This window comes from Melospiza georgiana, chromosome 18, assembly GCF_028018845.1.
Source record: "Melospiza georgiana isolate bMelGeo1 chromosome 18, bMelGeo1.pri, whole genome shotgun sequence".
NCBI lineage: Eukaryota > Metazoa > Chordata > Aves > Passeriformes > Passerellidae > Melospiza > Melospiza georgiana.
The window spans coordinates 6977233-6991873 of NC_080447.1; the positions used below are offsets into that span (position 1 = coordinate 6977233).

At 42.6% G+C, this 14641-nt stretch overlaps 1 protein-coding gene across 3 annotated transcripts in view; it reads right to left on the bottom strand.

Moving 5' to 3' along the window:
- Nucleotides 1–14641, bottom strand: part of ZDHHC8 (zinc finger DHHC-type palmitoyltransferase 8) — a 112897-nt gene that overhangs the window by 7605 nt on the left and 90651 nt on the right. For all 3 annotated transcript variants that reach the window (XR_009115360.1, XR_009115359.1, XM_058037113.1), the window contains exons 4-10: nucleotides 12075–12247; nucleotides 10818–10920; nucleotides 7464–7555; nucleotides 5733–5865; nucleotides 4750–4867; nucleotides 3931–4040; nucleotides 57–1093 (exon numbers count right to left, since the gene is read on the bottom strand). Coding sequence is in view for 1 of the 3 variants with exons in the window: in XM_058037113.1 (XP_057893096.1) it covers nucleotides 57–1093; nucleotides 3931–4040; nucleotides 4750–4867; nucleotides 5733–5865; nucleotides 7464–7555; nucleotides 10818–10920; nucleotides 12075–12247 (1766 nt within the window). In the remaining 2 variants the exon portion in view is untranslated. The remainder of the gene's footprint in view (nucleotides 1–56; nucleotides 1094–3930; nucleotides 4041–4749; nucleotides 4868–5732; nucleotides 5866–7463; nucleotides 7556–10817; nucleotides 10921–12074; nucleotides 12248–14641) is intronic.

Genomic DNA, 14641 nt, shown 5'->3' on the forward strand with positions numbered 1-14641 from the left:
CAGCCCTTGCTCACAAGCAGATTCCCAGTGCCCTCAGCCCCTCAAGCAGTACATACCTCTGTGCTCCCACTGACTGCACCTCTGTGATTTCCACAGTGTTTACAAACGACACAGCCTTCGGGCCTCCGTAAGAGGGTGACCTAGGCATCCCTGTGGGGGACGATGGGACCTGGTGGCCTGGGGATTTGTAGGAGCCATTGCTCACCCTGCCCTGCAGTGCTTGATGGGACTGCACGTTATTATTGGCTAAATCAGCTTGCAGAGAGGTTGTGGAAGTCCTTGGGGCTCTTGTCATTGCACTTGAGAGTGAAGACACTGAGGACTGCAGTACAGGGTTCCTTGTGCTAAAGCTGGTGGCAGCCATCAGATTGTCCCTGGATCCGTATCTCATGGCCATGCTGCGCGGGTCTTCCGAGAGCGTGCTCACTTGCTGCAGGCTGTAGGAGCTGGGCGTGTCATAGACACCTGAGTCTGCAAACACCGAGTCAGGGTGCGAGTGGAGGAGCTTCTCCCTCTCTTCCATCTCTTTCCTCTCCTGGATGGATGCCATAATTGTCTTGGAGAGGTTATCGTAGCGCACGGGGGAGGGCTCTCGCTGATGCGGGGCCGGGCTGCCCAGCACTGGGCTGAAGCTCTGCGGGGGCTGGCGCTGCAGCTCGCTGCCCTGCAGGTGGCACATTTTGGCTGACAAGTATGGGGAGTGGTACCCAACAGAGCTGACTGCAGAATGGGCAATGCACTTCCTCCCCGAGGGAGACATGGGGTTCAGCAAACTGTCATAGGAAAGACTCCCATTTCTGTTTGACAGGGAATTGGGAGAAAAGATGCTTTTGTAAGGGGTGGAAGCCGCTCCTTCGGACTTCATTGGATGAAGGGGCACTTTGTCTGTCCCTCTCCTGCCAGCAGATTTCAGGCTCAGGGATCGTGAATTGATGGCAAAGGAATCTATCTGGAGTGGGGAAGACTGGTAGGTCTTGTGCAGGGAGCTCTTCCGGTAGCTGGGGATGTCCAAGCTGGGTTCAGACTGGTAATCAAGGCTTCTGCCATCCTCTTCTATCAGAGCCCCCTGACTGTGTCCCTCCTGCAAGGTGATCTAAAACAGAGGTGAGTATGAGAAACAGAAGCCAGTGACATGTAAGTACAGGTTTGCTCTCTCAGTGAGTGTATGGAAGGACAGAGCTGAAGGTCTTCCCTCTGACTGCCAGCCCAGGTTCATTACAAGAAAATCTCCTGACTCCTGTTCAACATATGGATTAGAACCTTAGAACCAAGGAGGAGTTGCTAAATAATATTGACAGTAAAATGTAAGTTAATACTCAAGTCTCAGTCAAGGTAAATCAGATTGTTACCTGATAATACTGCCCTTGGAAAAAGCACTGCACTTCACATTTTCTACAAATAGCTCTTGAGTTGAGGGATGTCTGGACTTGTGTGCTGAGACAGAAATATTTTGAGCTTCATTTCAAAACACTGGGGACCAGCACACTCTTATCCACTCTACTCTGCACTGTGAATATTCAGTAATTCTGAACTTCTGGTCATAGGTCTTCAAAATTAGGCACTTAACCTTAATTAAAGCAGAGAGGCTCCTTCCCACCATTTAGACAATGAAATGAAGCAATTTTCTCTTTTTTATTGCCTGTGTAGGAGAAAGTGGCCGCATCAGAAAAGGAAACAAAGTGCATAGTTTATTTATGTGCTCTAAAAACAGATAGGACTTCACTTTGTTTTACTCTGTGAAAATTGCTCAGCGTTCTGTTCACTTAAAATGCCATTCTGTGCTAAGCAAATAGTTTTCACTGTTATTTTTAAGGAAGAATTTCCATAATGCACAATAAATTGGCTACACTGGCTGTGCAAACAAAGAGTTATTATCAGTCACATATTTAATCAGAAATGCAGTTGGCACAGCTTGTTCTTTAGTTTCTTTTAAAGGAAAACGATTAAAAAAATAAACTGAATGACAAACCCCTGGTTTATTGTGAATGTTTTTAAAAAGCTTTTTTCCTTTCAGCTGGAAGATAGAGAAATATGCAAAACAGCTCACTCTCTTCTAGAGCATGGTGCTAAATTTGGCCTTCTCTGGAAAAAGGAGACCAAGTGACAGCCTGTAAAGGAGGATGAGAGCAATGACGTAGCTTTTAAGTGTATTTGTGCTACTTATCCTTGTGTCCCAATGCCTCTTTCCTAGCAGCTTTCACTGCTCAAAAGCAGAATTACACTGACAGGCTGAAGAACTGATACAGAACAGACACCATGGCATTCCTCACAAAGCCCAGTCTCTTTCCCTCTGTACCTCCTACTTAGGCTTGGCAGACAAATCCATGCCCTCCTATCAGCTCCTCACATGAACCCCATTTTATGATACTCCCAGCTGACTACTACAGAGTTGTGACTACTATAAAACTGAACAAGGCCCCAGAGCTTGTACACCAGTCAGCAACAGCAACAGCACTGTTTTGAGTTAGGATTGAAACAGGAGCCCTCAGAGTGAAGGTGCTGTTCCCTGTTATCACTTCACAGCACTGCCCAGTCCCCTGGCCTAATCAGAACCTGCCCTGTATCTATATTGCATCTCTGGCTGTGCCCTGAATGAACACAACAAGCCTACCTTCCTTGGCTCTTTGACTTTTGGCATTATGACTCAGAATGCGGTGGCTTCCACAGCTCAAAATTGCTACATGATGCCTGTAAATAGACTATTTTGAACGGGATGAACAAGCCATTTTTCATGTAATAAAATGAAAATTATAGGATATTAAACTTTCTGGATACAGTGAACACATTGTTCTTGTGTTCCCTCTCATAAGCCACTTGTTTCCTCATTAAGTGGACAAATCCAGAGAATAAGATTTACCATTACTGCAGTAAGACTAAAACTTAAACTTGGTCATAGCTGCAATTACACTATCTATCACCATCTTTCTTTTCAAAATGAGGAGGATTCAGGAAAAGCTTTCCTCACTATTTAAGGAACATTCTGTCTTATTACAGTGTTGCTACAGTCAATTGTTTTTATCTACCATATTTTCCTTTTTTACTTCTTTCATAATACTCCTTCCTATCACCCCCTTCTTGTTATTCCAGGGGTGATACTGAAGGACCTGATGAAATTAATTTTGAGAAAACTGCACTGTGTGTGGTATATGTTTTTTAAGGGCGTCTCCACCGGTGCATGAAGACTTGGATACATATTGCAAATATGCAAGTTAGAGCAGTGATTTTCCAAATGCTGTTCTCAGGTCCCAGGGGCCAAGGAATATTTGCAATAAATCCATGAGAAATAAGTTTCATAACTTCTATGCAAAAGAATAAACTGCCAAAATTCCCCAGCAAATCTGTCTAATTGTTTGGACCTCAGTTTTCTTGATAGGTGAAAATGATGCCAAGAGTTAGGAAGGTGTTTTTTTCCATATAATCCAAATGCACTGAAAAGGTGCTAAGGAAGGTCAAATGTGAGGACTCTTCTGTTAATTTTTACTAAAATATCCCTTGGGATGCTTTAAAAGTTCTTTCTATTTTGCAAGCTGACATCTTAAGGAATCAGTGAGTACACTGAGTGTTGGCTAAGCGGTCTGATCCAGAGAAGCACTCAGCATGCCCAGCTCCCTCTGAAGGGAATGTGAGGTGGCACCTCTGCCAGGAGAAGCCAACGGGAGGTGACACTTCTCAGCACCCCAGGATGAGGCTGAGACACTGCAGCAGTGGCAGCACACGCCTGGCAGAGGGACAGACATGTCAGCAGGGGGAAGCTGTGAAACCAGACACGTTTCCATAAGGAGCACAGTGAAAATAATACACTGTCACACAACAGTGCCAAGCTTTGTTATTTACTTTTCCACTCTGGCACTCACTGGAGCCCTGCAGTGAATTCCCCCTCAGCTCCACAGTGCCTGCTCTAGCTGGGGCAGAAACTCGGGGTGCGCTCACCTGCTCGGCCGTGGCGTGGTAGTGAACTTTGGGGGTGTTGCTGAAACCTGGGCGGTATTTGTACATGGCAGGAGTGGGAGGGCTGATCAGTTTGGGTGAGAGGCCACCTTCTGCAAAAGAAAAAAAAAAAAAATTTCTATTAAAATGTGTGTGGACAGAAAGCTGTCAGCCGTGATTCATTGCCATCCATCGTGCTCTGCAAGCAGATCTGTTCTGGAGAGAATAGAACTTGCAGTACTTTGTGCAGAATTCCACCAAAATCAATGGGCTCCCAATGGCAGTAACAGCACATTGCTGCCATGTCAGCCATCTACAGAGAAGAAGAAACAAGACACAATATGTTGAATGGGGTGACATGTTTTGGCGAGTAGAAATTTTGCCTAATTTGAAATACTAAATATTTGGGTTGGATTCAGCTACTAGTTCTGCCTGAAAAAAAAAAGTTTTTTTTAATAGTATCAAAGCATAAATTTCACATTCTTACCAATGAAATAATTCAGTTTGCAATGCCCAAGAATGTCACGCTAATATTTCTGATTCCTTAGATGTTTTTATTTTTAAAATTGATTTAAGAAGGGGTTTAAAAGTGTTTATAAACTCTGCAAAACTGGCATGAAAAATTAACCTAGGCTTGAATAAACCACTTCAAGCAGGCTTTTCTCTCCCTTTCCTGCTGTTAATTCCCCTAGTCTGGAAATCTTATAAATAGGAAAAAAATATCCATCACCCAGATCACAAGTTTTGAAAAAATACAAGAAGCATTTTAAAGAGGCTAAAATAGTTTCTTATAAATAAAAATAAAACACTGATCATACATACCTTCACTGGTGCCCAGCTGCCCTTTTAGCTCAGAGTACTTGCTTGGATCTCCTTTGGGTGGGAGAGTTGGTTGCACATCCATACTCTTATCCTCCAGGCCTTCCAGGCTGATTTTAGACTGAAAATGATCCAAAAAAATCAATCATTACATGAAACTTGGTTCAATAACAGCATGTGGCAGAGTGCTGGCTGTACCAAAGAACCAGAACTACCTATACCTATAATGACAAACAGGATTTAGCAATCCACTGCAGGCAAGGACTGCCACATGTAAAATTAGCATTGTCATAACCAGCCAGTAGAATTTTAAATGTACTATCCTGGTCTACTTGGCAGGCTAAGTACTATAATCATCATGCTAATTAATATGTGGTAGAAGACAATAGTGCTTTCTAGCATTTTTCAGCAACTTTCCAGGTAGCTCTCAGCAAGTAACTATTCAAAGTTTCTTCCAAAGGAAATAACTATCCACAAAAATCTTACAAGTTGGCTTCATTTGAATCCACCACTTTTTATGGGACTAAATAAATCCTTCTTTATTATTCATGACAGGAGAAACTGAAAAGAGAACTCAGCTTCTGAGTCAATATTCCTTGCCCTTGACCACAAGCCTTCCTGCAGCCTGGAAGCTCAGAGCGTTCTCTGAAGTAGAACAGCTGACCTGGTCTGGTGGTACAAGGGTTCATTAAAATTAATTTGAACACGAAGAGGTGACAGCTCTTGGGACAGAAATTAACTACTGCAAAGAATAGGCAACTCTTCCAAAAGAATCCCAGAGGGATTCCATGCTAGAGCTGCCTCTTACTGGATCAAGAGCTGCAGTTACTGAGCTTGCATTACTTTCAAAGCATGAAGTACATGACAAGGACTCAAACTCCAGTTTCTGCACCATCTCAAAGAGATTTGTCAATGACAGACTCATTCCCAGGCTTGATAATGCTCAATCCCTGCCCTGCAAAAGCAGAGCTTGGAGATTCCCTCACCTTGCTGCGGTTGAGGTTGGCTTGGATGCCGTTGTCGCTGATCTTCACCGTGATCTGTCGCTCGGACAAGTCTGGCCTCAGGAAGGGAGGCTTCACACTCACAGCTTGCTTCTTCTTGGGCTCAACCACGTACCTGATGAATTGTGCAACACTCATCATTAAAATAAACAGCAACCTAAGAACGAGGCTTAAAAATCTTCCCACTTCCGGGTTATGATTTAAGAATATGTCAGAATCTAGGTAAGAACCTCCATTTATTTCAGTGGATGTAAAAATTAAGCAGCAATTAAAAAAACCCACAATAATTAGTGAGCAAAAGAAGATGTATTGAAAAAATCAGCAATTTTTGAAGCACTAATGGAAAAGAGCACGAAGAGAGCAAGAAAGGCCTTCCAACAACAGAAGTGACTGACTACATGATCCCTGTTACACCAAACAGCTGCCCTGTGGTGGGAGTCAGTGACTGGGGAACAAGACCCAGCACATGGGGAGTTACCATGGAGAAGATGATGTGCTGCCAGTTCTAACTTACCACATGGTGACTTGTTTCTGTAGCATGTTTAGTGTTCAAATAAATGGAGGTAAAAAAGACTGCCAAGTCTATAGGAAGCAAAAAATCTAAGAGGAAATGGCTGATTTTAGATAGAATTCTCTAAGTGCAATTGGCCAGTGTCTGTACAATGCCTAAATATCAATACACACACCAGCTTTCTCTGTTTTATGTAGTGAACAGGACATTCTAGTAGTGATGGCTCAGGGACCTTCAATAAACAGAACAATATGAACAGGTGTTCACAAAACACAAATGTTCTGCTTGTTACAATTCTGTGAATAGCCATGATGATGGTACTCACAACCCCTCTCTTAACACAAGTGTCTCACAGCATTTAATACCCAGTTCTTCTCATCCACCTTGACCTGCTTTTCATGTTTGGAAGGTTTGAGAAGCAGCTACTCCAATGTCTTTAACACATGAAACAGTCCCTTAGGAATTATTTGTTGTATAACAAAGGGAGAAAAAAGGCAGATAACAGTGTCAGGGTCTGGAATTGTTCAACACCCTAAAAGGGCTCAAATAAGTCTTGTAGTAAGATTATGAACATGTTTGCAGGCTGGACAGCTCAGCACCTAGAATTATTTATAGTCCATCTGATCTACTGCATTAAGATCCTGATTTCAAAATGTGAAACGATAAATCCATTTCCCCAAAAATAGAAAGCCATAAATAAAATCTCAAGTTTCGTGATGTAGATCTCATTGATAATCTGTTTTATGATAATGAAAGTGCCAGTGAGATTGAAAACCACAGCAGCCTGAAATTAGATTTAACTCTTAAGAAGAAAGGCTGATTTTAGCTTCCTTCCTTTTCCCCAGCAGAGTGGACACTGCCTGTAGAGTGTAAGAAGTAGTGTGGGCAATATGATAACATATGGATATTTACCTTGTTACTGAAATCCACTGGATAAACAAGCTGGTGAAGACAAGGGTATGAGCTCAACATAGTTTGACAAGCTCATGCCAAAAAATATTTCTGGGATAAGGGTGGTAAGTTACAGGTTACAGCCATGCATCAGGGAAGCAGCTATCACAGAGCTCTACGTTCACGACTGTTGTGCTTTGCTGTCCCCTTATTCCATCAATGATCCTTGTGTTTGTGAGCCAAGCACATTTCTCCCCCTGTCCCAACAGGGATTCTTGTTCCCTCATTCCAGCTGAGAGCATTTCTCTTACCTGGGAGCCAAGGGGCTGCAGAGCACATGTTCCACGTTTCCACAGCATCCGCGGGTAAAAGGATTCACTCCCCCACGGAATTTCCCTGTCACCTGGAAACATGTTCAGGACACTGCTCAAACCTCTGGTTACATAAAAGTCATCATCCAAGCCTCAGAAAGCCAACAAGTCTGACCCTTCTGTCCTTCCCAAACAGATAATTTTTCTTTGAATGCTGCACTTTATCACTCCAGCTCTAACACACCACCTCTGTCAGCTAATTCCAGCTAGGAGGCACTCCACTCAAGATCCTTCCCAAAAGGACATTGCTAAATATGACTGGATTTCAAAGTGATGTGTTCACCTCTCCATGCTGCTCCTGCACTGGATTTGTGTCTGCTCCTAGCCAGACATCGTGTTTGGGTCTCTTTCATTCCCCTCCTCTGCCTTGGCGAGTCCCCTCCAAACCAACAGCGAAGTCGAATCAATGTTCCCAAATGCTGGATGAGAGCAATGTTTCCTCTCTCTCAGATCTCATCCTGAGCAGCAATCAGTACAAACCACTGCCTTATGTGGGAGGGTGCCAGGAACTCCCTGGTGATTACAATGTTTGCTTGTAAATGAGCAGGTTTAATAAAAGCCGAGCCTCATTAGACTGGCGAGATCCATTCAAGGCTTCATAAGCATTATAAAGAGTTTGTACTCTACAGGCACATGCTCAAAAGTCACCATATGGGGATAAACACCAATAAAGCCACGGAGATTAATAGTGGTTGCCATTAAAAGCATTACTGTTGTTGTTGTTTGCAAGTAAAGCATTTTAATCAGCTCATAGTTCTGATCTAGCAACAAGTTTACACAGCACCAGAAATACTTTAATAACTTGCACATAAAATAACAAGGATTAAATGATTCTGCAATATATTATGCTGGCCTTGTTGATATAACATAAAGCTCTTTAAAAGGCCAAGAGAGAGAGGCTGGAAGTTCTGAGATTTGGAAGAACAACCTTTTGATAAAAACATGGGCCTGGGACATTTGGCACGTCTGCAATCAATCCTGGCCTCACACTGACTGGTGCCAGATGCTGGCAAAGCATTTCATATCTCTGTGCCCATTTTCTCAAACACAGTATGAAAATAAAATTTCTCCAACTACCAGATTACAGTACTAATTATATCAGTTTGGTTTCTAAAGTAGTTTGAAAATCACTGCTAGAAAGCAGTCTAAGAAGGAAGGGTATTTATTTACTCTATTCAGAAACTAAAAATACCAGGATATGAGCAGATGTTGGGTTATGGGTTATTTTCATTCCATAAAAGAATTTCAGAGGCATTCAGAAAGCTCAGTAAACATCTAAACCCAGCCACTATGCACTTTTCAATCACAGTCTGCCTACTATGAATGCTCAGAACTTACAAACTTCAGAATTATTAAATACCAAAAATTTACAGTAAAAGCCCAAAAATGTCTGTACCACTGGCCTACAAAATGTACTGGGAAAAGAGAACAAGATAAGCTGAGCATATTGCAACTGCAAAGCTGACAGTAGATAACCACCAGTGTGAGAAAAGAGAATCAGCACTGAGACTGCAGGAGAAAAGAGAATGTTTTATAACAGTGGCAAAGCCAGGAGCAGATCTCACATCCATCTCTCCTGGTCTGGTGCTCTAATTACTCAGATATGCTTCCTCTGAAAGGACCTCAGGGCTGGGAACATCCATCCTTCAGTTACAGATAACCCCTACATATGACTAAGCAGAAATTAAGACCAGATTATATTTAATTTTCAAAATGGCATGGGAAGATGTAATAAATCTCAAGTGGTTTGGTAGCTCAGGAAACCAAACCAAGCTAGGATACATTTTCCAATGGTTATTTTGATCACAGAAAAATCATCAACCTTCCTAAATTCTAGCGCAGCCATAAACATATGAAATGAAATTTAACATTTTTTAAAGTTAAATTTTTCCTTCTTTTTCAGCCTAAAATTTTCATGGAGAGTTTATATCACTGCACAAAGACAAGCCTAAGGCAAACCATGATTTGGGCTATGAGACCAAAATGCCCTGTGTTTCAAGCTACTATTGTTAGCACTATCAAATCTAATACTTGGCCAAAATAATTTTAAAATTAAGAGCAGATGATTCTGAGCAGGACAGAGAAAAGCATTTGAAGATGACAGCTATGGAAGCTTGCTTTGTTCAAAGGCCATGTTAGGCAACTGCTCAGGATGACTTCAGATTCCTTGCTTATGTAAACCTCCCACACTCTTCTGGATAAGAGTTTTTATTGTCTCTTGTGGGATGGAGACAATGTCATCTCAGTTTACGAGGGCCTGGTCTCAGACAGATGTTTTCATCGCTCACAGCCTGCCCAGGAGCCAGACAGCTCCCCAGCATGGAGCCATCAGCCCCCAGGACAGCCAAAACAGCTCAGTGGAGCTGCAGAGCACCCATGGGGCCAAGGGCAGCAAAAACCCATCTGAAAAAACCCCCCAAACCACAAGGGAAAAGAAGTATGGTGGGGAAAAATGTGAAAAAAGCCCAGATCTGAGGGGCACTTTGGAGCTGGAGCTGTGCAAGGGTAAAGCACTGGGATGCACAGAGTTCAGGAGCCTTGGGATGAGGGCTGAGACCTGTGCCACACCTGCAAACTGCCCTTGGGCTGGCAGGGACCTGTTATTGATCCCATCACATTGACCTCTGTCTGCCACACCAAGGCATTAATGGACACATGAATGCAGGTCTGCATCAACCACAGGGATGTGGGTCATGGACATTTGAGCAACTGCAGGGGAACTGGAGTTTTCCAGGCTTTTTGGCACAAATGTTGGCACTTAGTTTGGAGAAGCAAACCAAGCTGGGTCCAACAGCACTCTGTGTGTGTGAACTCATATGCATGAGAACAAGAGAGAGACACAGAGGGAGACAAAGAGCTAACTCAGACCCTATTAAGGGCAGTGAGGGCTTGCTGGGGAGCTCAAAATACCAGGAGAGAGGGCAAATGATTTAATCTTTTCCTTTCTGTTTCACTCAATCTCATGGATTGTTCAATCTGACTCATAAAGTTTGAACTTCTGGGTTGATGGTACTTACCACATAAAACCTATTTCAAGGTCATGAGTAGATTTTAAATAATAAATAAGCCTGGGGTAGTGCTCTGTGGCTAAAAAAGGGAAATCTTTCCCTGCAGTGTATTAAAAAAAATCTGAAAAAAAAAAATAGGCAACCTTCCTAGATCTTCACAGAAGCTCCAATAAGAGCATTTCTGGTAAGATTTGGACCATCATTAGCTTTACCCAAGCTGACTTGCTGACTTTCCTTCCCACCTCAGCACCTAAGCCACAAACATGGAGAAAGGATTGCTTCTTACCTGCTCATTGGTTGTGCGCCCTCGGGCCACCAGAACAATGTGGAAGCCAGTGAGACCAATGACTGGGATAAAGAACAACCCAGCCACACACATGACAGCCATTCTGTATCCAAGGGTTAAAGAAACTGGGATGAGTGAAGGGAAAAAGGGTCCGTGAAAGACAGGGAGAGGAAAAGGAGAGAAAAAAAATAGGGGAGTGTAACAGTGTCATAGAATGGTTTGAGTTGGAAGGGACCTTAAGGATCATCTAGTTCCACCTCCCCTCTTGTCAGGGGAGTTTCATTTTCATTGTCCCAGGCTGCTCCAAGCCCTGTCCAGCCTGGCCTTGGACACTTCCAGGGATCCAGGGGCGGCTACAGCTTCTCTGGGCAACCTGTGACAGGGCCTCATAGTGAAGAATTTTATGCTAATATCTCATCTAAACTTGCCCTCTTTCAGTTTGAAGCTGCTCCCCCTCAACCTTTCACTCCAGACCCTTGTCCAAAGTCCCTCTCCAGCTCCCCTGGAGCCCCTTTAGGCACTGGAAAGGGCTCTTAGGTCCTCCTACAGCCTTCTCTTCTCCAGGCTGAACAACATCAACTCTCCCAGCCTGTCTCCAGAGCAGAGGGACTCTCTGAACACCTCTGTGGCCTCCTCTGGACTTGCTCCAGCAGCTCCACATCCTTCTGATGTTGGTACAGCACTCCAAGTGGGGTCTCATGTGTGCAAATTATTCCTCACCTTTAGCAAGGCCTACCTAAATTCCATCTCCACGTTAAGTCCATCGGCTCCTAGTCTGGGTCCTCACCCTTGAGATGGTTAAAAAGTTATGTGAACTCAGTGATTCTGAGTTCTACCTTTCTACCTTGCAAAGAATCACCCCTCAGAGCCAGCAATTCATGTGTTACACCAGCACACAGGGGGCTACTTCCAGAGCACACTCTGCTCCAAAGCACAGCAACAGAATTCTAAACTCAGCAAACAGCAGTTGAGAGCTACACCTGCTTTTAAGTTAAATTCAGGGAGGCAGCTCATCCTTCTGCTGGGCTGTCATGACAAAGATTGAGAAAGACAAAGGGTCACCTACAGTTTCTGGAGCAATCCATGCTCACCCAGGTACAATGGGAACAGAGGAAATCCTGCACTGAGCATTTACAGGAGGAGAGCAGTGGGGGATCAGGAGAGGCTCCACCAGCTCCCTGAGGACAAATATACAGATTCATTCTTGCCCATTCTCCTCAGTCACCTTGAGTCTGGAAAGACCAACAGGAAGGATACGTGATGGTGGTGTGAGCTGCTCCCAGCTTTTCCATGTGGTTCAGGACGAAGATGAGCCCAAAGGTGAACACTCCAACCATGTGTGTACTTAAGGACAGCAAGAAGAGAAAAAAATAGCGGTAGTTCCTCCGTCCTATGCAATTGTTGACCCATGGGCAGTGATGGTCAAAATCCTTGTAAAGAAAGGGAGAGATAGGGAAAAATATCCAAACAGTGAAAGAAAATACATTGCCTCAGAGATGAATCTTAACCCCTGTCATGTAAAATTACATCAGACTAGTTCTGCAGCTTTACAAAATGCTTGACTGTCTTTTATAAGACTTTTTAGGACCAAGTTGTTTCTCTATCCATGAATGGAGAGGTACTTGAGTGTTTATAGGGTTTGAAGAGAGGATATATCAAACATAAAGGACAGGCTATTTATCTGCTAGCAGCAGAAGCCCTCATTTTTATCATCCTTAGCATGAGTCAATTACAATGAAGTTATTATAGCCTAGAATGGTTTGAAGATGTAATGGTGCTGCAGAATGCCCTGTCCCACATTTCAGTATTTATACATCACTGAATGAGTCCACTTTGAACAATGAGTCCATTTTGAACACAAAAGTACCTTTTTTACCAAGCAGGTCACAAAGAAAAAGAACAGCAGGATCAGACAAGAGGCAAAGTTATGCATAGGTCCATTAAGTTATGAATCCAAACCTAACTATTTGTCTCAGTTACAAGTCCCTTACAAAGTCAGATCCCTTTTAACAGGAGATTTAATAATGAGGGCAAGCCACAGACACCCTCCAAGTGCCTTTACACAGTTTTGTAAGCTTGTAAATCCACTGTCTCCAATGGGATTATTCCTGACGTGAAGACAAGATCAGGTGCAAGAAATAAACCCTTCTTACCTCTGTGTTCTGCAGAGCAGATATTACATGTTCATTGCACTGACAAATACACTGTGTATTCTTCACTTTGTGGCAATGCTATTTTTAAGCACTGCTCAATGATGACACAGGGGGTTTTGTATTTCTAATTTTGCACAATGCATTTACCAAAAATTTACAAAATAGAAAAAAAATGGATTAGAGCTTTTTCAAAGCACATTAGAAAAGGACAGGGGCGACTTAAATATTAAGATCATTTCAGGCTATATCTGAAATGCTGACATAACATCTGTCTGTTATGCAAATCTGGCTGTATGCAGCCCAAAATACCTATGGATTATGAAACTATGTAAGTATACACTGCAAACATTCCAATTAAGAAAACAAAATTCTGACTACTTTTGTCACAGATTCATTTTGGGTCCCTCTGCATGCTTTAAGTTTTAATTTGTTTTATTTCTGCAAGTGTTGTCTGCTTTTGCTGTTTATTCATTTTTATCATATTGGTTCAAAAGTTTTATATTTGGGAAAATAATTTTGATTGTACATTCTAGACTGACAGTGAAAACATGGGAACTACAACCCTGAGTGGATCCTACATGGAAAGCCAGCAGAGTCACTCCTGTTACTGTCTCAAAGCTCTTCTAGAATATGACAGGTGAGTGGGAAATAAGCATCACAAGAATCAATAAAACATGTTTAAGGCCATGATTTATTGATTCAGAAGTCATTAATACTTTTTGCCTACATTCCTGCACAGCAGCAGTAATTTAATTACAAGCAGAGCTCTTTACTTGTGCACCAGAATAGTAGAGAACACTCAACTGACCTATCAATAGAACTTGTGGAGAGCTCTATTCTATCAATAGAACTTGTGGAGAAGCCAGAGTCACCTTGCCTTCTGCTATTTTATGCAGGTTCCTTTTGGATTCCCTCCCATTTTCATTTCTGCTGCAGAACTGACTCCCATGGAGGCCTTACATCAGCATGAAACTTCAACTGTTCATACCACTGAGTTTTGAGCAATCTTTTTCTCAGAAAACTTCATTTCCTGAAAATGAATTTTTATGCTGAGCCACCGGGGAAGGTGGAAGAAAGAAACTCCATGGGACAACTGAGAATTTGCCATCGTCTAAACAATCCTCAGAACCTAGAATTAGTGAAAACATTTATGTTTTAAAACTGGTAATGTATGATTCACATTTTCTACCAAAAATCCAGCTCTGTGCAACAATTCACAGCAGTCTAAACAAACTGTGTGTCAAACTCACAAATAGCTGTGGCTACTTCTCTCTACCCAGGGACCTTAGCAGCTCCTCACTCTCAGGCTTCTAAAATCCCACATCCTTCTAAAGCCTTCCAAACCAGGACAGCCTTGTCCCATTTATCAATGGTTACTAGGCACAGCACTGCTTCCAGATAATTATAACTTAGATATATGACTGACACAAGATAAATCCAGCCTTTCTCTCACTTGCAACTGTGCTGCTCTCTTTGGGACTATTCCCTTGCTTATGGCAAAGAGGATTAGGACAAAGGTAGTGTATACAGCATTCCAGCTGACTCTGGTATTTTTTCTCCTTCTGATTAGTAATTCTTTTCATTTTAATGGCACGGCTGAATATATTTTAGACATATTAAGATTTCATCTTTCTATTGAAAAAAATAGACCTTGCAGCAGAAATGAACCTT